Source organism: Zootoca vivipara, chromosome 3 (assembly GCF_963506605.1).
Source record: "Zootoca vivipara chromosome 3, rZooViv1.1, whole genome shotgun sequence".
NCBI classification, from domain to species: domain Eukaryota; kingdom Metazoa; phylum Chordata; class Lepidosauria; order Squamata; family Lacertidae; genus Zootoca; species Zootoca vivipara.
Genome location: NC_083278.1, coordinates 34,323,402 through 34,346,722, shown reverse-complemented (window position 1 = coordinate 34,346,722; position 23,321 = coordinate 34,323,402). Strand labels below are relative to the sequence as shown.

General features: G+C 41.8%; 1 protein-coding gene and 1 pseudogene across 1 annotated transcript in view; one reads left to right on the top strand and one right to left on the bottom strand.

Moving 5' to 3' along the window:
* ADGRB3 (adhesion G protein-coupled receptor B3) overlaps nucleotides 1–23,321 on the bottom strand; it is a 432,921-nt gene that overhangs the window by 224,523 nt on the left and 185,077 nt on the right. The window contains exons 10-12 of the mRNA XM_035109688.2: nucleotides 18,671–18,865; nucleotides 8,407–8,475; nucleotides 5,776–5,884 (exon numbers count right to left, since the gene is read on the bottom strand). Of these exons, the coding sequence (XP_034965579.1) occupies nucleotides 5,776–5,884; nucleotides 8,407–8,475; nucleotides 18,671–18,865 (373 nt within the window). The remainder of the gene's footprint in view (nucleotides 1–5,775; nucleotides 5,885–8,406; nucleotides 8,476–18,670; nucleotides 18,866–23,321) is intronic.
* Nucleotides 15,075–15,420, top strand: LOC118082342 (dynein light chain roadblock-type 2-like; annotated as a pseudogene).

Below are 23,321 nucleotides of genomic sequence, written 5' to 3'. Positions count from 1 at the left end.
TGTTTTGCATCTACATGCCAGAGCCTCAGGCAAACATTGCAAGTGCTGCAGTATCCGCATATGACAATGCACTTCTAGGTATGTTGCACCCCATGACAAAGGCTTCCCTTCAACATTCATGTCATGAAGTAAGGCCGCTCCAATTCCCTGTGCGACAGTGTTGCGGGCAGGCCATGCACTCTCCCTGTGCACCACGGGGGCGTGGCAGTGCCCCTGTGTCATAGGGGAGTCCTGGCCACATCACACCCCCGGCCGACCTATCCGGTTGGCCGGGGGGCATGGCTTAACATCAAAACCACAAATGTTGCCCTGTCTCTGATAAATCACTGCCTTTGTTTTGTCTTGGTTTTGCTTTAGTTGGAGAAGTTTGGCCTTCAGGAATTAAATCTCTTGAGCAGGGAGCAGATTGACTCTAATGCAGACATGCACATAGACAGACATGAAATGTCAGTGCATGGCTTCCCTTCAACTCCCACAACAGCTTGTCCCAACAGTACACGTTGCTGAATGTGTTTGAATTGCAGCTATTCCATAGTAAGTGCCACCAGGTCCACTGGGAGATTCAACATTCCATTCAACGTTCTTTTTTAAAGCACAAACTCTCACTGTCAATTTTAATGTACAGAAGCTAGAGAATAGCCTTTGGCAAAGTGTGTGTGTAAGCATACCACTCAGGCAGAGGGCCTAATGGGGATACAAGGGTCTTAAATGTAACCACAATTCTCTATTTTTATCTAGGACATGTTGGAAGGTATGGAAGCCAGGTCTAGCAAACAGGATATCAGCAGAAGCCAGTCTCTAGTCTACCCCGGTATATATACTATGTAATTTTAGAATAATGTGAACATCCCACTCTACCGACCTTCCATTTTCACACTTGATGGGTGTTTTTTATTTCCTCGCAATCATGACTAATAAGGAGTGTTAACCATTCTAATGACAATGACAAAATACTGCCTATAGGAAAAGCATGCATATGTATTGCCTTGGCTGTGTATGCGTTGCAGGAAGAAATTGTAATTCTTATGTAAAAATAATTTAAGTGCCATCCTATAATGCTGCCTTTCATAAGAACAAAAACAAAATGAAACTTTAACATGTTTCTGAACCACAGGCCTTCATTTCCTTTTACAGTGCAAAATGGAAACAGTATGATCCTAAGATTCAGAAAAATTATTCTGCTCCATCTTTCTGGATCAAAAGAAAACTAGTTATCCTTCGTATCTTTCTGGACACATAAACTTTGAAAACAGAATATGATACTTATTGGTATATACTTCATAAGCACAACAAGATAAAACCCCACTCGGAGCAAGGGATCCAAATGATTTATAGATATGTATTTTAATTGGGCACTATAATTAATTCACTGAACATAGCTGTGCCCTTGATCTTGTTTTAGCAAAAAGTAGCAGTCCCTGACACAAGCCAAAACACATGCACACAATATACTGCATTGCCAGCTTTGTAAAGCAGCCAGAATAACTTCCTACAAATGTTGTGATTCTAAGCAAACTCTTACTCTGAAACAAGTACTGTTGTGGTCAATTCCTAAAAAAAACAATGGTCATTTATTGTACAAATAATGCTCTGGTACCAAAGAGCACAATCCATCTGAGAGTTTTTTGAGTGTATGCCTAGCTTTGGCTGGACTATGTCCCAACAAAGTATTTTAATATTAATATTAATATAGTATACATGGTTCTCCCCTCCCCATTTTTATTCTCACAACAACCCTGTGAGGTAGGTAATTTAGGCTGAGAAATGATGATTGGCCCAAGGGCTCCCAATGAACTGCATGGATGGATGGCGATTTGAACTCTGGTCTCCCAAGACCCTAGTCCACCACTCTAACCACTACATCACAAACACACCACATGTATTCTGTCGTGCCTGCTTCTAAAAGTAGTAGTAATTGTTGTTTTTAAAGCATAAGTGTAAATAACTGACATAGCAATAACTTTGCTGTTAAGTTTTCAGACGTTCTGCAAATTCACACTTCATTCCTGCAGGCAATTATTGTGAATATGCATGTTAAGTGTATCAGCATTTTAGCTACAGCTGTTTAAGCAACCGGAGTCTCATCTCTCCCACATTTTCTTTATGCCCAGAGACGCAGCTTCTCACCTCTTGTTATTCTGTCATAATCAGTACTTTCAGAACATTATTTGCCTCAAAATTGATTTTGCTGACCTTCTGAAAATTATGAATAGTGTTTTTCAGTGCCAATTTCACTCTTCCTGAACGACCTCTGATTGGTAGGCAAAAGAGCAGACTCCTGCTCTTTTAGCACCACTGAAGCGTTTTATATGATTGGACTTGTTGCTAGGTGCAGTATCTTTAATAACAATTTCCTTTCCTTTTGTTTAGCCTCTCAGATTCTGCTACTACTTATTGATTCTATTAACCTCAGACATCCATTCAAGGGCATTTTAAGTCCCGAACCAGTTGCTCCTTATGTCTGCAGTATTGTCAGAGCACACAGGGAAAGGCTGTGGCAGCAAAGCCTTCTTCATTTGCTACACTGCTGCAAACAATTATGTATGGAAATATCCACAGTATGCAATATGCAGGCTATTTTGTTTTTCTTTAAAAGACCAAACCAAACCCAAACACCTAATAAAAGACGGTGAAGCGATCTGCACCAAGTTCAAATTCCATTGTGGAAAGGCTTCTGCGAGTGTGCAAATTTATTGTGGAAAATCATGCTGACTGCATCCACCTCCAAACATGGATATGCTTGTTCCTACAATCAGAATTTTCACGCTGTCTCCATGAGAAGCATGGGTCCAGTTCACACAGTCATGAAGTAGGAATACTGTTTGTAGGCCAGGAAATGGACTCCTTGCTAGCTACACTTATGACACACCATGCAGCGCTGGATATAGACCCCTTGATCACAGTTGCAATGTTGCTTGCATGTGGCCATAATGGACATAACTGAATACCATTACTCTCAGGCTGCCCAACAGGATCTCCTGCAATTGTGCAGGCTGGTTACAGCAGTTCAGAAGACCTTGCAATCTTGTTGTGGGCTTCATGCTTGAAGTGTGCAAGGCAAGAGCTGAGAACGGAGAAAGCCACAACCAAAAGTGGGCCCTGCCCTGTCCCTCCCTCTCTCTGTGGCAACCCTCTCTCTTTTTCTTTCTGATCTTCTAGCACTCCCTTTTCTATCTCTGTACCACTGGTGCCATCTTGGGGGGGGGGCTGGGTGGCTAGACACCCACAAAATTTCCACTGTGGGTGCCCAGCCATCACATTGTGCATGCACACACTCCTTGGCCTCTGTCCTCCACCTGCTGCCTTACCTCCACTGGCTCTCTGGTGCTGCAGCAGCCAGTGGCGTCACAAGGGGGGGGGGCAGTTTGCCCCAGGTGCCATGTCTGGAGGGGTGACAAGAAGGCACCCTGCGGGGTGCTTGCCCCGCCGCCCCCGGGCGTGGCAGCACGAGCAGCCATCGCGACGCTGCAGCTGCATGTGGAGGATCCCACCACCATCTATACGGCACTCGGGCGGCGCTGGCGGCAAACCACTACGTACAACGCATATGCGGTGTCGCACGCATGTGCTGTACGTAGCGACGCCACGCATGTGTCATACATAGGGGTTGCTACGCGTGCACAGCCGGCAGTTTGCCCCGCCCTGGGTGGTTAGCCGTCGTTCGTCCCTGGTGGCGGTGACTGGGCTGGGGCCTCCACCTCCACTGCAAGGCCTCTGTTGGGGCCTGGTGTGGCCACAGCCATGCTTCCAGGGTGCAGCTGTGGCCTCACTTGGCCTCACTTGGCCTGGTTGCAATGGTGGGGGTTGGGCAGTGGAGTGCCATCTCCATAGGCTGTGTGGGCTGCAACAGAGGCCCCATGGCAGAGGTGGGGCCCCCGGCCCAGTTGCCACTGCAGTGCCAGCACACGTACACGTGATGTCATGACATCATGTTGTGCACACACGCCACTGGGCACCCAAATCGGCGCCTGCTCTTTCCCACCTCTCTCACTCTTTTTTTCTCCCCATGTACCAGGCTCTCTGAGGTGGGGCTGCCAGAGGGCTGAACTGTTTGTTTGAATGAGGTTCACCCCTCCCTTCCATTGCCACATACATTCCAGCTTCCCCTCTGCCCTCTTTCTCCCCATTTGAGCCCTCCTCATCAAAGACTACATAAAATTAGGCCAAGGGCTGCTGTTATCCTACTAACATATCTATCTATCTATCTATCTATCTATCTATCTATCTATCTATCTATCATCTGTTTACTGAGATAAAATTAAATGAAATCTGAAATGGCAGGCCTATTATTAACTTTGTGAGGGGAGGAATGCATATTTCCATAACTAATAGTTTAGCACCTTAGAGTTACATTTAGCATAGCATTAAATGTTTAGGGGATACATGCACAAGGAGTGTAAATTATTCCAGCCCAGCAGCAGGAACACTGATTCAGCTACACCCAACCTGGGATGTGATTATTAAGCACTGATTGATACTGAAGTGAAACTGGGGCTCTGTGATGAAAAGAGAGCAGCTGGAGTATCCCTTAAGTAAAAGACACTTTTATGTGACATTTTTAAAATTAATGTGCCTCGTTCTAAAATTTCAAATGTAGCTCAAACACAGGAAACCACCCAATTACAACTTCTCAGATAATGCCAATTTGATTTATAAATGTCAAAATTGGTTGGCACCAGTGTGAGAAGTGTTTTAGTTTGCCCGGGGGACGGACGGACGGATGGACGGACGGACAACCTTCTTTTGTGATAATGTTATATATGTGAGCTAGATAAGCATATCCAATCTTCTCCAGTTCTATGCAGGTTGGGGGAGGCACCTTTCATGGGCCACCTGCCAGTTGTTGGTCAGACACTAATGGACCATGCAAAACTGAATTCTTAGTGCTTGCTCTGGGAAAGAAAGCCACACCATTTCTACTTTCTTTCCAGGGACAATGTTTCAGGAAATGAATGGAAATGGCCTCCTTCCTCTTCCTAGGGCCAGGCATTGAGATTCTGATTTGCGTGGTGCAGGTCAGCTGACATTTTGGCTTTGCAGGTAAAAGAATTGGGATAGGGAGAAAGAAAAACAAATCACCCACCAGCTCATAGTAAGTATCCTCCTTCTGAATGGAATTGCAATGCGCCTTCTATTTACTTTGAATTCAATTTGATTTATGGAAGGTGATGATATGAAGATTGAATAATGGAAGAGATCTGGATTAATTTAAGAGAAACTGTGTGTGGAGCAAGATCTGGATCATCTGGGCTGTCATTAATTTAACAAGAACTGATTTGGGTGCTATGCAAATTAGTATAAGGTGTTTTTTTTAAGGTGGAGGCTGACTTGAATGGGAAATGGATTGGGCTCACCTTCGGTGAAATTCTAATTCTAGTAATTATTTTCAATTTTCAGGTATACCTGTAAATGAGTGCATGCAAATCTATCCAGATTGGTGCTCTCACTTTTGATGAGGAATATCTTATTTTTCAGCGATGCAAAGCGGCCACCATAGCATTGTAACGTGATTGGAAATGCCGTGAATAAAAGTGTGGTAACCTGGTTTCCAATAAAATGCAAGATTTTACTTCCGAAGAACCATACCCACTTTCTAAGAAGATCCCACCAGGCATATGACGCATATATTGTACAATGATTAACAGCAAAAAGGTCGGTTTGGAAGTGAGGGTGGATCTTGGTTCTACATGTGAGAGAAGCAGTATTTATACAATGCATACTTTTTCAACATATCACATATATGTATATATGATAAAAGAAATTCCTATTTCTTACCTACATTTCCAGTCATTAAGTATGAATTCTGAAAGTCCATCATCCCCATTCCAACAATGTGTATAAAATCTTCAATCACCTGCATTAGTTCTATTGAGCCTGGATAGATCTAAAAAATGAAGGGCAGGCACACAATTACTACAAGACCTCAAAACAAACAAACGGTCACACACAATGGGACTAATGTAACACATGCATGCCCAGCATAACAAAACTATCGGAATCTGAAACTGTTATCAGGTTGAAATCGGTATATCAATGACAGGTGATTAAAAGGCAGCCTTTATTTTAGCCTTTAGGGTGCATCATGTGTACTCAAGCATCAAGACACAGGAGCTTCGATCTCTCCCACCTGCAGAGCAACCGTGGGGTGGGCAGTTTTTAGCAAAGCGTAAAGCCCTCTCCCCATGGATGATGATGATGCCAGGCACCTCTCAGAGCCAGTGTGCCCCTGTTTGCATCTGTGGCGAAGGACTGAGCAACACTGTCAACAAAGCGCAACTTTGCAAGGGGAAAAAAAGGATGGGAGTTCCTTGGGATGCATCCTTTTGATTTCTTTATTTTATCCATTTGATTTCTTTATTTTATCCATGATTTACTGCAGTCTGGGAGGGTTATTGTTTTTCGTAAATAAAAAATAAAAATGATAATAATTATGAAAAATGTCTACTTTATATGGCAGGGCTTTTGCTGCTTTTGCTGGTTGTGGGAGGATTTAGAAAAAGTGCCTTTCCCATGTGAAAATCTACAGCAGTACAAATTGTTCTTGCTCAGTTGTTGATCCACTCCCACCCAACCCCAAGAAAATGTGCTGGAGTTTTAAACTGTACCCCCCCCCCCACCAAAAAACCACAGATTGCACAGAGCATCCTAACCTGGTAAATCCTATGGAAGGACTTTTGAAAGTCTTCGTGTTAAGTTCATCACCTCACGAGTCATAAAATATGCATGTATGGTTTATAATACACAATGAATATTTTACCTAATCTAAACAATGGCAACTTGTTGGAAGCGAGCTGTTTCCAGCTAAGCAATCTCATTCTGTTTTCTTTCAAGCACTCTGAATTAAATATGTGCAAACCTAGGAGAGTCTCGTCCTATTTTCTTTCCTGGATATGACATGATTTCCTGGATGTGACATGACTAACTGTGCAGCTTTGAATCTGAGAAAGATACCGCTCCGTAGTCCACTTGATAGAACAAATGTCCTAACTTTCTGGCAGGGATTTATTTATTTACTGAAAGCTTATGCCTTTTCCTTCTACCTGTTAAGGGCATCCAGGGCAACTTGCAACAAAAGTAGAATAAAAAGTTAAAATATACATACATTACCATGACATTAAGAAACAGCTTCAAAAACAGCAGCCCTACAAAGCTTGATAAAATAAGAATATCTATTTCAAATGCATGCAGTTTATGCTAGATGTGAAGGATGTCTGCATGTGCACGCACATACAAATACTTGTATGAATGGCTACTATAGCTTTTAAAATGTGAGGAGGAGTCAGATTCTTTGTTAATATTCTTTGGCATTATATTTGAATATATTTCTATCAACGCTGGGGTAAAACAGGGATGCTCTTGGCAAATGTATTTTCACAGACTGCATGACTACATAGGAGCAGCCTTGCTGGATCAGAAGAAATGCCCACTTAGTCTTAAGATCCTGCTTCCCACAGTGGTCCATCAGTTGCCTATTGGAATCCCACAAGCAGGGTCAAGGGAACAGCATCCCTCTCCCACTGTTGTTCCCCAACAGCTGATATTCAAAGGCATGCTGCCTCTGAACCTATAATGCCTGAAATATATACATTATGAATAATAGCTATTGATCACCTTAACTTCCATGAATTTGTCTAATCCCCATCTAAGATAATGTCCACCTCCCATCTTGCAGAAACAAAGTTCCTAAGATTAACTATGTGCTATCTAAAGGTCTTCCTTTTGTAAGTCCAGAATCTCCTGCCAAAACAGGCAATGGGAACTTAAAGGTAAAGGGGGAAAGGGGCCCCTGACCATTAGGTCCAGTCGCATACGACTCTGGGGTTGTGGCGCTCATCTCGCTTTACTGGCCGAAGGAGCCAGTGTACAGCTTCTGGGTCATGTGGCCAGCATGACTAAACCGCTTGTGGCGAACCAGAGCAGCGCACGGAAATGCTCACCCCGTTGCGGGGATTTGAACCGCCGACCTTCCGATCGGCAAGCCCTAGGCTCTGTGGTTTAGACCACAGCACCACCCATGTCCCAGTGGGAACTTAGGTCATGTATATTGGTTATCTATTTATTGCCAAGCTCAATTTAATGCTGAAGAACTACTTTCTCTCTGTTCAAACCATGAGTTTGGTAAAGATGGCCTGCTCTCTGTCCCATCACCTATAAGAAAGGTAGGTGCACCAAAAGCTTGAAATGCTCTCCCTAGTGTGGTCCAACAAGCACCTTCCTTTCCCGTGTGTGTGTTGGTATTGAAAACCTATTTGTTCAGACAAGCATTCAATCCTAAACAATTTGCCAGTTCTAATCCAATGATAAATAACCACTTAAATAATGCACACAAGTAATGTCATTCTCTCTAGGTCAGGCAAGGGGGAAAGTTTCCAACAGCAAATGACTGGTACATCTATCCAAATTTACCTGCTGTGCGTCTTCCCATTTCTCTTTGTTCTCTTCATCCAGAAGGTTACTAACTATTTGAAAGAAGTTCTGAAAATTCAAGAAGACAATGAGCTTATATAACAGAAATATATATAGCATGCAACACAATAAAAAACTTTGTAGTATGTATGATGCTACTTTATATAAGGCTTGCAGCTCAAACATGGTAATGGAGAGTCTCCTTCTGTTGGCAGTAGCACATGTTCTGCTCTTCAGATGTTGTGGACTACAACTCCCATCATCCCTGACTAATGGACATGCTGGCTGGGGTTGATGGAAGTTGGAGTCTAAAACCTCTGGAGGGTACCATGTTGGCTACCCCTGCCCCAAGTAAAAATTAGCAGTTGTGGGTTTATGATTTCTTTTGGCTTTCACCTGTACCAGTATACTTCTGGCAATACTCAGATGAACTACTTATCAGGGACATTTTGTTTCCATTGGTCATTTTAAATTCTGTTGGATGCTGTTACCTTAAAGATAAAATATGAGCATCTGTTAAACCAATTAAAAGTTTCAGCCTTGTAAATTCCATTACACACTTTTTTCTGTCAGAAGTAGACACGAAAATATAAAAATATACCTTTCTCAACCTTTCTGAGCCTAAGTTGTTAGTTTCTATATCCTCCTTATTGGAATATATTTGTATGAACCACATCTTGGACACTTAGGATTGTACTAGGTAGCTTTTAAGTAACACATTTTCTGTCAATTAGTTTCTTTCAAGAGATTCTCAAAACTCTATTTTTTAACCACAATAAATACTTCAATCCATTTGTACCACTTCTATCTTTAGCTGTAAAAGTTGGGCTTTGTTTCGATAACTTTTATTTTAAAATAAGTAATCCAGGTTTATCCAAAGTCTGTCAATTATCTTGCTACTATTTACATTTCAAAATGCAGGCCTTCAGATTGATCCAAGGTCAAAAAGAAGTCAAACTGTACTGTTTTTTTTGCACTGTGGTTAACCAAACGTGAACACAATATATTCATTCTATACTCCTTCTGTTCCAATCACCTTTTCAAAATGAAAATAGATGTTGCTAGACAGGGCTGGCCCTATCATGAGGTGAAATGAGACAACTGCCTCAGCAGTGGGAGCTGGGGAACAGCGAATTAATGCATCATGGTTGGCCACTGCTGCAACCACCACCCATCTGAGAAATCGTGTCCTCCCTAAAAGAGGGCACGTGTTGTGGTGAGACCTGGAGACTGACCTCCTGGCTGTGGGTGGGTATATTGGATGGCCACAACACCCGATGGGTAGGTCCCTCATTGCTGGGTGTAATCTGGCCAATGGGGTGCAGTCTAAATGGATCAAGGGACCTATATATACCTATGCACGTGACCCAGAGCATCCTCTTTCAGCTCATGCATTGGAACACCCGCCCACCTCTCCCTACTTTTAGGGCATTTTGCGATTGACCTTGCTATGCCGTCATGTGTCGTCTGTCGTTGGGACAGGGGCATGGCAGGAATTTCCCCCACTTGGCTGATTGGCTGTTGCCATTTGGGTTTCGCCTGCCGCGCAGCAAATCGTCACAACTTGTAAGGTTGCAGATAGGCACTGGTTCATGTGATAGAGATGGGAGAACAGTCTTGCCATCCCTATGTGAAAGGTGTTCCATTAAAGGAATCCAGGGACTCAACTTGGTTTGGTCAACCCCCGAGAGGGAGTTGTGTCCAGGGGAGTATCTGGGGGAGTGAACAGAGTCTGTTCCCGGGCTTCTCACCTACCTCAGGTGTTCACCCTTGCCTGACTTATGATGGAGCTCTGGGTCAGCGCTTCGAACCAGAACCTATGCAACCACTCACTTTTCTGTAATCAATAAAGTTGTGGCCTAAATTCTGCCAAAAACCGAAACTAAAATCTGAGTCAAATGTGTGTTTATTTAGGGGGGAGGTCTCTGAGTCTGAGCACGCAAAGACTCCTGTCAAAGTGTTCTGCAAAGTGCCCATCTCATCCTCATGCATCTTTCTAAGGGCAAGGTCTTATAGCTAAGGTGACCAGGAGAGTGCTTGCAATGCTGTAGATTTACCCCAGCAGCTAGAAATCCTTATTTTAAAGAGAGAGAGAGAGAGAGAGAGAGAGAGAGAGAGAGAGAGAGAGAGAGCTAAAAATACTAAAATAACTTTAAGCCTCCAACTAATTTGTAAAGATAATTTCTAGTTGCCCTGACAAGGTGGCAGTGGCACAGGCACTCTCCAGGACCACCTTAACCATAATGCCTCTCTGAGGAAGGACCCTCTCGCTCACAGAAAGTGGAGAGACTCCCCATGATGCCCCCACATTGTTAATAGCAAAACACTTTAAAAGTAAGGGAGGAGAGGTGAAGGAGTGACAGATGAGAGCAGTAGTAGGATGGCTGCTTAAGGTGGCGTCACGCATTGTACCGACCCTCATAACAGGTGTCATTAAGGGCTGAACAAGACATATGGGAACCTGGGTTTCTGCCAAATGACTGCAAAGCAATGAGGGGGTAAACATGATTTCCTGGAAGTGGGGAAGTGGTGAATAGAAGGGTCTTAACCTTTCTCCCACCTGCCTCTTTCCCCCCTCAACTGCTGCCTGGGTCCATTTTTTTCCTATAACATAACATACACACACCCAGAAATCCAAGTAGATTAACAGGATCTGGAGGGGGAAGCTATGGGAGGAAGGAGGTAGGTAGATGCAGGAAGAGTTAAGCACACAAACTCCATGTTTGTGATGCATAATCTAGCCTTCAGTTCTTCAGAAATTATGGCATGCTGGCATTCCGAATATTAGCTGTCAAAACAAATCTAAGTTTTCAAAGCCAGGGCATAGTCTGGTCATCTTGTGTCTAGACCCGTTGTTGCGAATGTGACGTGAGAGTGCCAAACCACAAATAAATCTGTGCTCAAATCCTGAATACTCTTTGGAGGCTGAAGCACGTCCCCCCTGCATTGTGCGAATAAATATTTAAAATACTAACCTTTCTGTCTTCCATATTTTACATCTCCACATGGGGAGGAAAGCTTTTCACATCACTCAGTGACTTTGCACAGTGGCTAAATAAAGTCAAAATTCATATGGTTGAACACACAAACACAGATCCTTCACACTTGATTATAAGTGTGGGGAAAGGTTTGCACTTTCACAACTATATCATGAAAGCAGCTCCAGATTATTTCATAATGGAGGTCCTCTCCTAAGCACATGCTAAAGATCACTGACTTTTTTTGAACACCCTGGAATTGGAATTTGTTTCCAAGTAATCATTCATAATGCATATTACTGCAGAGAAGAGTTTAAATACTTCATCACTACCAATATAATCTTGGCATGTGCATAGTACCCTACTTCTACAAAAGACACATAAAACTGTTCTCAAAAAACCAGTTCTGCACAGCAGTTATGACTAAACATACTCAATGTTTGTGAATGTTAATTCCATTAATTATATAGATATTTGTGGCATCATGGCAGCTAAATGAATTGCTGCCAAAACTTTAATAACAAAATCTCTTAGTACATTGTGGTGTTCACCTTGCCTGTTTCTGTGACTGACACATCACACACTGTGGATTGTCTATTAATATACTACCATTACATTTCATATCAAACACCTGTCTTCATAACTTATTTTTAGAGGGGATTGAACTGGGGGTGAGGATTTCACAGAATGAAGGTTTTGATGGACTTTCTGGATGCCTGCCAGTTGAATGTTGGTTGAATTTGGGCTATAAGGTCCTTTAAAACAAGTAACAATGAGTACAGGCCTTTCCTGAACATAGACTATAGGCAGTTGCTGTATGTCATGCCAAACCATTGTTCCATCTAGCTTGGTACTGTGTACACTGATTTCAGGCAGGGGACCACTATCAACCATACCTGGAGATGCCAGGGACTGAACCTGTGACATTTTGTATGCCCTGCATGTGCTCCACAACTGAGTTAAAACCCTTCTCCGAAGTTGCTGGAAAGCCATTAAGTGGCATCATAATGTGAATAAACCCTTAATTAGAAAATTCACAAGTGAAAAAAATTACAACACTGACTAATTAGAAACGGGAAAGAAAATTCTAAAGACTCAATCCAGTCTTCAATATCAAGACAGTAGGGGAACTCTTCATTGAATTTATTTGCCAGCAATTCTGTAACGCACCCCTCTAATATCCTACACTGCATCACTGGAACAGCAGTAATATATAGCACATTATAAAACAGAGTGAATACGAGATGAGAAGGAGCTTAACCTACAATATTCCTCCCTAAAGAGATAACTTCATTTCTATAATTATTCCCTTCCCAACACCTCTGGAAGCATAAAAGATTACAAGGCCCCTAAATGTGTCCATACTTCTAAAAGGTTAATTAAAGGCCACAAGGAAAGGCTTTCATGTTAAAAATGTCCAGAGAGCCTTCTTGATTTTAATTTAGTTTTAAATGTCTTATTAGCACAATGCAAAACATCTAAAAGCAATGTGATTTTAAGGCAACAAGCTCTAAAAAAACAGAATTAGTGTTACATTTATTGTTCTCCACCCCCCATATTCTCAAATGCTGATGTTGTTTTATCTCCTATTAAGAATTTTGCAACACCTAGGGCACTCATGGTACTAAATGAGTGGCCCTGTCTAGATAATATTCTTTGTGGGTAGGCACTATTCATGGGTGGACAGTGGAATTATTCCACTAGGCTTGCCTGTCCCCCCTCTGGATATTTCCACTTGAATGTTTGCATACAGTCTACATGGGGGAAATCCAGTGTGGATTTGCTTATAGGCCTCTGGAGAGCTCAAGGGTCAGATGGAGAGGATACTGTGGGTGATGGTAACAAAAGCCGCTGAAAGGTCCAGCAGATCCAATAAGGACACACTCCCCTTGTCCAATTCCTGGTGCAAGTCGTCCACCTAGGTGACCAAAGACACTTCTGTCCCACAACTAGGCTTGAAACTAGAGTAGATGGAGATAATCCATCTCATCCCGAAACCCCTGGAGATGGGACTTCACCACATGCTCTAGTAACCTAGCCCAGAAATGCAGTGCTGGAAACTGCTGATAATTATCCAATATGGTGGGATTCAGGGAAGGACTTTTCAATAGAGGTCTTAACACTGCCTCCTTTATGCATACTAGGATCCTGACATTTTGTAAGGAAGCACTGACCACTCCCTTTACCTGCTTGGCCAGTTCCCCAGTGGCCTATTTAATGAGGCAGGAAGGGCAATGATCCAGCACACATTCAAGGATCCCTTCACATTCTTGGGCTGTACAAATGGGAATCCATTATCCCTGGAAAAGCTGGGGCCAAAGTTACCGCTACTGGGCCTGTATATCAACCACAGCATCCAAGTCAGAATGGATCTGAAAGATTTTTTTTCAGGAAAGTGCTGAGCGAATTGTTAAGAGTTTAGTGGGCTTTTGTATTTTGACTTTACCAGTCCTTGTATCTTTGTGGAAGTTTGTGCTATGTCAAGGACTGACACCATCGCGGATGTGCATGCTACACCGGAGACTTTGGTGCATGCAATCCCAATGTCTCTGAACTTCAAATATGTGACCTCACCACAAACATGTGAGACCTGGCATGGCTCACAAACATTTATGTGTGCCATTGCTGACATAGTTCACCTTCCCTGCCATGAGATACTTAAATACTTAGCATGCTTCGTGTAATTTTGTTTTATTTTTTATTTTTTTAAAAAAAGCTTCGTGAACTCCTTGGACATATCCAAAGACTGCAAAGTGTTATGAATCAACTTAATGTCATGTTGTAATTGATGTGCATTGCAGGACATACTAGAAACATAGCAGTTGTTCTGGGGCCTGTTTCCAAAGAGATATGCTGGAATCTGATGAATTCTGGGCTAGATTCCAGCTTAGAGAATCTGATTCTGCCAAAAAGCCATCCATGGGAACACTGGATGGCGCTGCTAGTCTCACACTTTTTTTACCCAGGAAGAGAGTGGATGAGTCAAAGGAAGAATCAAAAGAGAAGCAAGGAAAACTTGTTTCCTTGTGGGTCTGGATAAAGAGAAATGAAGAGTTAGATGGGCTGGGCAGCAATCCTGTGAAGGTCTGTTCAGAAGCAAATTCCACAGAATTCAATGGGGACTTACTCTGATGCAACTATGCAGAGGATTGAAACTTTAGAAAGAAAGGCAGCTGGGGCAGGTGAAGTTAGGAAGTGGTGTGTGGTGGGGTGAGAAGAGGTGGACAATAGGTGAATTATCTCTCAGCCTTTCTGTTAGACTGATGATTTGGGATGCTATGTGGAGTCAAATATGTGGCTTGGTATTTGGGTCTCAGATCCAAACTCTTATCTTGTACTCAATTTTGGGGGTACACGTCTTCTCTTTCAGCCTCACAATACTATCTATGAAAATAGGTATTTAGTTGCAGCAGCAAATTTTGACTAGCAAGGCCACCACTTTCTCAAATTTCAGGCCTGAAAAGCTGGTGGACCACTCAGGTTACTCCTTTTTAAGACCAGAGTTGCAATATGTTTTAACCATGCATTTTAATTGTTTGCAAAGAATTAAGACAAACAACACTGGTACAAAGTAAATGCTTTGTGACTTCAATTAAATATTTAGCAGATATTTATTCAAATCAATTTGAGGCATTGCTTGGGCACTCAGAAGTTTGGTACAACTCGTGAGATGCTTAGGAAACTGGAGGGCTCCTGAAGCGCTGCCGCCTTTGAGCCTTCCCAGCTGAGCCATGGCAGAGGTAGAAGAAACTTTAAAGAGGATCCAGTCACATAAAGGAGTTATTGGAACTATTGTTGTAAATGCAGGAGGCATCCCAATCAGAACCACTCTCGACAACACAACTACAGTACAATACGCTTGTCTCCTTCATCAGCTCACGATGAAAGCAAAAAGCACAGTGAGAGAGATATCGATCCCCAGACTGATCTAACCTTTCTCAGGATTAGATCAAAGAACCATGAAATCATGGTCGCCCCAGATAAGGAATATCTTCTGATCGTTATCCAAAATCCTTGTGAATAGACCATCCACACCAATTTTTATGAGAACTGTGCTACAATTTTAAAATAACGTTTACTACAGATATATAAAGTCATAACATACCACTAAGAAACATTTTCAGTAACTTGTTAGGAAGTTTGCAAGCTAAAATCTCTCATGTGTGCAAATGCATTGTATTTTTAACTAAATTAATGAAAATGTGTGTCTAACTGCTTAAAGGATCAGGGATGATGGGAATTGTTGTCCAAAACATCTGGAGGGCCAAAGTTTGGGGGTGACTGCATCAGCAGATCAAGGGAAGTGATAGAACCACTCTATTCTGCCTTAGTCAGACCACGCTTGGAATACTGTGTCCAATTCTGGGCCCCACAATTTAAGAAGGATGTTGTCAAGCTGGAATGGGTGCAGAGGAGGGCAACCAAGATGATCCAGGGCCTGGAAACTAAGCCTTATGAGGAGCGCTTGAAGGAGCTGGGTATGTTTAGCCTGGAAAAGAGGAGACTGAGAAGAGATATGATAGCCATCTTCAAATATCTTAAGGGCTGTCACATGGAGGAGGGAGCATGTTTGTTTTTTCCTGCTCTGGAGGGTAGGACTCGGACCAATGTCTTCAAGTTGCAAGAAAGGAGATTCTGACTAAACATTTGGAAAAAACTTTCTGACAGTAAGAGCTGTTCAGCAGTGGAACAGACTCCCACAAGAGGTGGTGGACTCTCATTCCTTGGATGTTTTTAAACAGGCTGGATGGCCATTTGTCATGGATGCTTTAGCTGAGATTCCTGAATTGCAGGAGTTGGACTAGAGGACCCCCAGGATCCCTTCCAACTCTAAGATTCTATGATTCCATGTCAGAAAAACAAAAACAAACCACAATGTGGGCCAGTGTTAAATACATGCTCAACATTCGACTTTGGGATACAGTAGGGTGCTGCAGAAACAACACTGCAAATGTGTTCATATTTGTATAGTTTCAGATCCTGGGTTTATCAAGAAGGCCAGCATCAAGATAGCAGTTGTCTTCAGGTAGGTTTGATGAGTTGTGGGTTAAGAACATGCAATCCTGCATCCAGCCACGTGTAAACAAACCAGCACATATAATAATTTATTATTTGTACCCCACCCATCTGGCTGAGTCTCCCCAGCTACTCTGGGCGGCTCCCAATCGAGTGTTAAAACAATACAGCATTAAATATTAAAAACTTCCCTAAACAGGGCTGCCTTCAGATGTCTTTTAAATAATAATAATAATAATAATAGCTGTATTAGCCCCTGCAGTGTCATTTTTTTTGCCATTGTAGAAAGAAAGTTTGCATCAAGGAGGTATTGGGGGGACTTTCTTGCTTACTTAAAAAGCCCTAAACTCTCAATGACAGAAAAACTCTTAAACTACAGAAAATAGTCAAAATAATGTCACTTCTGTGCTGGATGGACATGCAAATTTCTGTGGTTTTTTTTAAAGGAAAAGATTGCCATAGGAAGCTGAGTACAGGAAACCCAGAAAAATGCAGTCCATTTATGCAAAGTTATTAGCCGGCATAAAGTTCTTTCCCCTCATAGACTTCAATTAAAGTCACACTGCTATCATCTAATTAAAATAATTTATTGTCGTAGCAGACAGTTGCATGATCTGTTCCGAGAAGCTTAATGGATGGTCATTTTATTTATTTATTCCCTTAAATTAATATCCTTCCTTTCTTCCATCATGAGACCCAAGGCTGTGTACATATGGTTCCCAAGCAATCACCCATGCACACATTGACTAGATGCAGACCTGCTTAATTTCAGCAAATTGGTGGTCTCATGTGCCTTCAGGTTATATCCTGGGACCACCAGACACTAGCGTTCACAGCCATTCTTACTACTTAACATTCTGCTTTAGGTTTTGATACAGGAGGTGTGCTTAAGAAAGATTATGTCTCTTGTGATTAGCTAAATTGATACAAGAAATGGCTCTCGGTGGCTACTATTCAGGATGGCTTTGCGCCACCAGCAAGATCAGAGGCAGCGCGTCTCTGAATACCAGTCACCAGGGAAGAGCAGTGTGAGAAGGCTATTGCCTTCATGTGCCTGTTTGTGAGCTTCCCACTGGCATCCCATTGGCCACTGCAGGAAACAGAATGTTGGAAAAGAGAAGCTTTGGGGCTTATCTTAAATTCTTCTCATGCTCCCCACAGTTGCTTTTTAAATTTTATTTTAAGGATGAGCATAACTACTATCCTCTCTGTCTGGGTCTGACTGTACAGTTGAGTTAAAGTAGCCTTTGTTGTCTTTTCTTTTAACACTAATTAGGATGTGGCTTTATCAGATTGAAGTACCTAGGATATATGGTGTCAAATTAACGATGTTGTCATTGTTATGTTTGCTTTTGTTGCAGCCTAAATGCCTGATACAAAGACTTTCTGAATCAGCACATATGTTCAGGAGGTGGTGCACTTCCAGCTATCTCATAGCTCAGTGTGATAAAACAATTAATTGTGCTGGCATTGCAACCAATTGAGTCTGTATTGAAGGAAGGTATGCCAGTTACAGAGCATCAATTTCTTATCAAATATTACATGTGAGCAATAATGAAAACAGTTATGCCTTAATCCTAGTGGCCATTCACTACATAGTGAATGTAAAAACAGAATGTGGAACGTAGAAACAGATTTCACGTTACTGCCAAAGCTGAGCTCTCCTACTCTCCTCTCCTGCATTGGTCATGCTATCTGGGGCAGATGGGAGTTGTAGTCCAAAACAGATGGAGGGCACCATATTGAAGAAGACTGATCTAGTCCAATGTTTGGTCCAGTGGAAGCAGCTCTCAGGCAGATCTCAAGCAGCTGTTCTCCTCACCAAAGATCATTTTAACTGGAGATGGCAAGGACATTCTACTTACTTAGCTATGGCTACTTAAAAGGTAAAGGGACCCCTGACCATTAGGTCCAGTTGCAGACGACTCTGGGGTTGTGACGCCCATCTCGCTTTACTGGTTGAGGGAGCTGGCGTACAGCTTCCAGGTCATGTGGCCAGCATGACAAAGCTGCTTCTGGCGAACCAGAGCAGCACACGGAAACGCTGTTTACCTTCCCGCTTGGAGCAGTACCTATTTATCTACTTGCACTTTGACGTGCTTTCAAACTGCTAGGTTGGCAGGAGCTGGGACCGAGCAACAGGAGCCCACCCTGTCACAGAGATTCGAACCGCCGACATTCTGATCAGCAAGCCCTAGGCTCTGTGGTTTAACCCACAGCGCCACCTGTGTTATAGCACTTAGCTATGCTCTATTACTAGTTTCACTTACCTGGACACCATCAGAAGCTGGAATGTAGCTTGCTCTTTTAAATGTATCTGTAACATTTCTGAGAATTTCCACAGAAACCAAGAGATCCCCGGCATAAAAATTCTTCCTCTGAGTTAAATCCAGAAGGGTCTTCGTCACCTGAGACATTCCTTCACCTGCCAGCGTCCTCTGTCCTTTTGCAAGATGTTCTTTAATCTGTGAAAGTTAAAACAGTGTGAGAAATATTAGAACCTACTTTACTAAATAGTCCCAGACTCATCACCAAATGAACTTGAGAGATTGCTATGATGACATTCTAAAGAAACTGGAATAATTTACAGCTTAGCCATGATGTCAATTTTACATAGGATGTCATGAAACACATTTAGGGGGGAATAAGAGAGCTACTTCTTAATTTTTCCATAAAGAAATATGCTGGGCCAGAGTAAACTACTGAGTTGGAGAATCTGGAGGCATGTTATTAAATACACACACACACACACACACACACACACACACACACACACACACACACATACAAAAAACCCCACACACAGCTGCAGTCATTATACTTAGCTTTCATATACTTTTTTGTATGAGAACTTCAGACACATTACATTGCCAGACTACATAAATAACCACTTTATGAGAGCAATCTACATTCTATTCAAGTCACTGGCAAAACCTTGATTTATAGGTTCTTCTGTATTTTGATGCCTTAGAGATAAGAGTGTCTCTCTGAAAAGAGCATCACAATAGAATGTGGCTGTTTCAGGCTCACTATGTTTTTGAGCGATTTATCCCTAAAGATGAGCAACCAATAGGTTTCAAGCTTGTTAAAATTTATTTTGGCATAATAAACTCTAATTTGCACACATGGTTTTGCGGGATGTTAAATCCCATTCCCGTCAGTCTCCGGGTGACATTCATATGCTTCTTCTTTTCTTGTTCTCCTGTTTGTTTGGATTGTGTGGCCTAATCCATTTGAAGAATACAAAAGGAAGCTACTTCAGGGTATGGGACTGGGTTTGGTGTCCGATGCTACCACAGTTCTTATGACTGGTAGCTGTAGGTTTATATGTATTATTTGTAGTATTTATTACTTACTTTACATGTATATCCCAAGGCAATGTACCAAATATAATAAAATCAGTTTAAAATAGTTGCAGAAGAGACAGAAGAGTTTAAAAACTATACAAAACAAATACCTAGTCATCCAGTTGTGAAAGCCTGACATAGGGTAAATGTTGAGAACAAAGGGAACCGGTTCCCATGGAAAGACAAAATCTATGAATCACTATATCCATATGCAGAATTTATGGGGACCGTCTATTACACTTTTCTCCTTAGCTGCCAGTTGGTGCAAATCCATTAGTTTCATCTGCCCCTTAAGCCAAGTCAATAGATATATTACAGCATGCAGCAGGGGGATGTTACAAAGCCAGCATATTGCTTTTTGTACATAAGTAAAAATGAAAAGTGAAAGATGCCCTCCTAAAGAGCAAATGATAAAAGATAAATGGCTTCAGAGAGATGCATGCCACAATAGCCTCCATAAAAAATGGCAGCCATCACTTTTTAAACAACCACCTTCAACTTATTTTATCACTCCTTACAACTATCAAGAAAGGGTCCCAATACTTTGAGGAAAAATGCTCAAATGGGCCCAGGGAGAGGCAGGATGGAGAACAAGCTCATGGGGACTGCCATCTCTCCCTAATCGGTTTTGTAAATACCTAAGGCAAATGCTATGGTCCATGGGGTCACGAAGAGTCGGACACGACTAAACGACTAAACAACAACAACAAGGCAAATGCCAAGATTTTTTTGCCTGTGAAAATAGTTTCCTGCACAAATCCTTCCATATTGCTATACAGTGTTGAGCTCTGTGTTTGTCTGTCTGTAGGCTCTGACCATAGCGAGTTGCATAAGGAGTGCATAATCTGTTCAAATCTGGCACGGAAATGAACTTGAAACCAGAGGTAGAATCAAACACTGCACTCTTCTGATTGTTCCATCAGTGCAGGCCTTTTGGCTTGTCAGATGGAACAATCACCCCCCCCCCCCGGTTCTAGGAGCTCTCCTGATCCCCTCCCCAACTCAATTTCAGGGGACACAGGGACATGGTATGAAACCCCATTGTGTAAGTGGAACTTTTCATAAGTTGAATCCTGACCTGTGTGTTTTATTTTGTGATCAACCATGACAAGCGTGTCTGCTGCAAGTTTATTAACCATTCTTCACATACTCCATATACTACAATATCATTCCATAAAGTGGTCTTTAGATCACGTCTGGGGAACTTGTGTTCCTCCAGATGTTGCTGGACAACAGCTCCCAACATTCCTGATCACTGGCCAGGACAACATCTGGAGGTCTTTATGTTAGCCATCCCTGCTTTAGACTGAAGGTACTATTAGAGTGATTTGGTAAGAATAATCTGGGCTCAGATGGATGGCTTCCCTTTGTAAAGTGAGGCAAATATGTGTTGTGTTCCAAACTACAAAAAGGAGAAGTTGTTACTTGATATATATTTTGACTGAGATTCTGATTATAACTCAACTTCTTGTAGTTGTCAGGTTAATGTGTAGGGGGTGGGGAAGCTTACATTGCTGAAGAAAGTTGCTCTGGTCGACAGTGCTATTCTTCCTATGTGAAGGTCATATTTTAGTGCACTCACATGCAGGCTTATTAAGATGCAGTTTATGAGCCACAAGATGGTGGAATAAAGGAGCTGTTAAAGTGGCACTTCAGCTGCCGTCTCACAATAGATGTGCATATTGGAAAATTGGCTTTCATTAGTTAGTGGACATGGATCTGGGATCCAGAGCGCCCTATTTTTGCTGAAACACAGTAGGCTACATGGTGTAAAGTTGGAAACCAAAAGTGCAGTGTACAGCTACTTCTTTTCCAGTTTACTATAGCTACTAAAAACCAAAGCGGGTTGGTGGGGTACAGTAAGGCTGTAAGGAAATATCACAAGGATTGTGAATGGGTGTAACTATACTTACTTTGAAACCTTTGCAGATTGATATGGATGTTAAGGATTCATTAGTAATTTGATGTGGGTCCTTCAGGTTAAATAATTTAATTATTTAATACATAAAATTCATACGTCACTTAGTTGACAGAAGAAAACCTCAAAATCATACTTGAAAACAAAATACTGAAAATACAGATTAAAATTACATCAACAATGTCAGGGCTCCCTGGCTGGGTCAGGGTTGAGAAAGTTGCCAAAGTAGTAGAGATCCAACATCGGTTCTCCCTCCCTCCCTCCGTCCCTCATTCTCTCTCTCTCTCTCTCTCTCTCTCTCTCTCTCTCTCTCTCTCTCTCTCTCTCTCTCCCACCTACCCACCCACATCCTATGTCATCCTCCCAGGGGTCACAGGATTGCACCCTATAGGGCTGTGTTCAACAGTCATTCTACTTACACAGAGTGAACCCATTTAAATGAATGGACCTTACTTTAATTTCAGTGGGTCTGCAAACCTTTGAGCGGTATTTGTTATGTAAATTTTGTTGTATGTAGTAGAATATATCTATATCTATATCTATATCTATATCTATCTTATCTATCTATCTATCTATCTATCTATCTATAACACAAAGAAGAATAACAGAGTGTTCCAACAATTCAACAATAAACAATGAAGCACGGCCAGGTATATGGTAAGAAAATCTGTCCATATGTGATGGATGCTTTAGTTGAGATTCTTGCATTGCAGGGGTTGGGAATAGATGACCCTTGGGCTCCCTTCCAACTCTACAATTCTATAATTCTATAAAATTCCGCATGTAGTAGAATTATTACAAAATTTATTTCTCTATTGTGTTTGGTATAGAATTATTCCTGTGAAATATATCTACTGCTTAGTTTCAAGAATTGACCTACTTTGTCTGGCTTTGGGTGAAACCACTAGCTGCTGCTGCATAACTTCCTTAGGTTTTGTGGTTTTTACATATATGTACATATATGTTCTTACTATTTTTGTTGTACATTTTCTCAAGTCTTCACCTTGCGAAGGTAATTTTGGAAAAATGTATAAAATAAATATAAATGAAGCAGAAAAATTGAAGCACATAGGATTTGTAGCACTAAGAGGTACAATATTCATCAGAAAGCAAGGGCAGATAGAGCAAATGGAGTAGATACACCTCTGGAAATAGTTTCATTTTTAAAATTCTCCCCATGTTTGCTTTATAGCATTCATTCTTTTCTCTAAATACTGCAATTGTCGCCGATTAAACCTGCTGACACTGGGATGCTGTGTGAACAATTTGGCTGCTGCTGGTGCTTAACCATGGGCCATGGCTTTAAGATTTTTGTGTTCTGCCTTTACGTAATGTAAATTGACAAGAGAAAAAAAAATCAAAGGAAAGGAGAATGAGGTCTCCGAGAAAGCTAGTGACACGTGCATGCACACACAGAGCGACAGAGATATTATAGCCAGCAGTTAAATTGCATGGGTCTTCTCATTCAAGGAACTAAGACTTTGGGTTTTAAACAGCAAGTGTTCTTCAAATGAACCCTGTTTTTTTGAAACTGTGTCATGGCACTTGGTTTTCATCTCAATATTGGTATCTCTAGCTACAGATATACTGTATGTTTTGCAAACATTAAATTACATTTGTTGTGCTGCAATGTATCTCAAATTATGGCTGAGAATT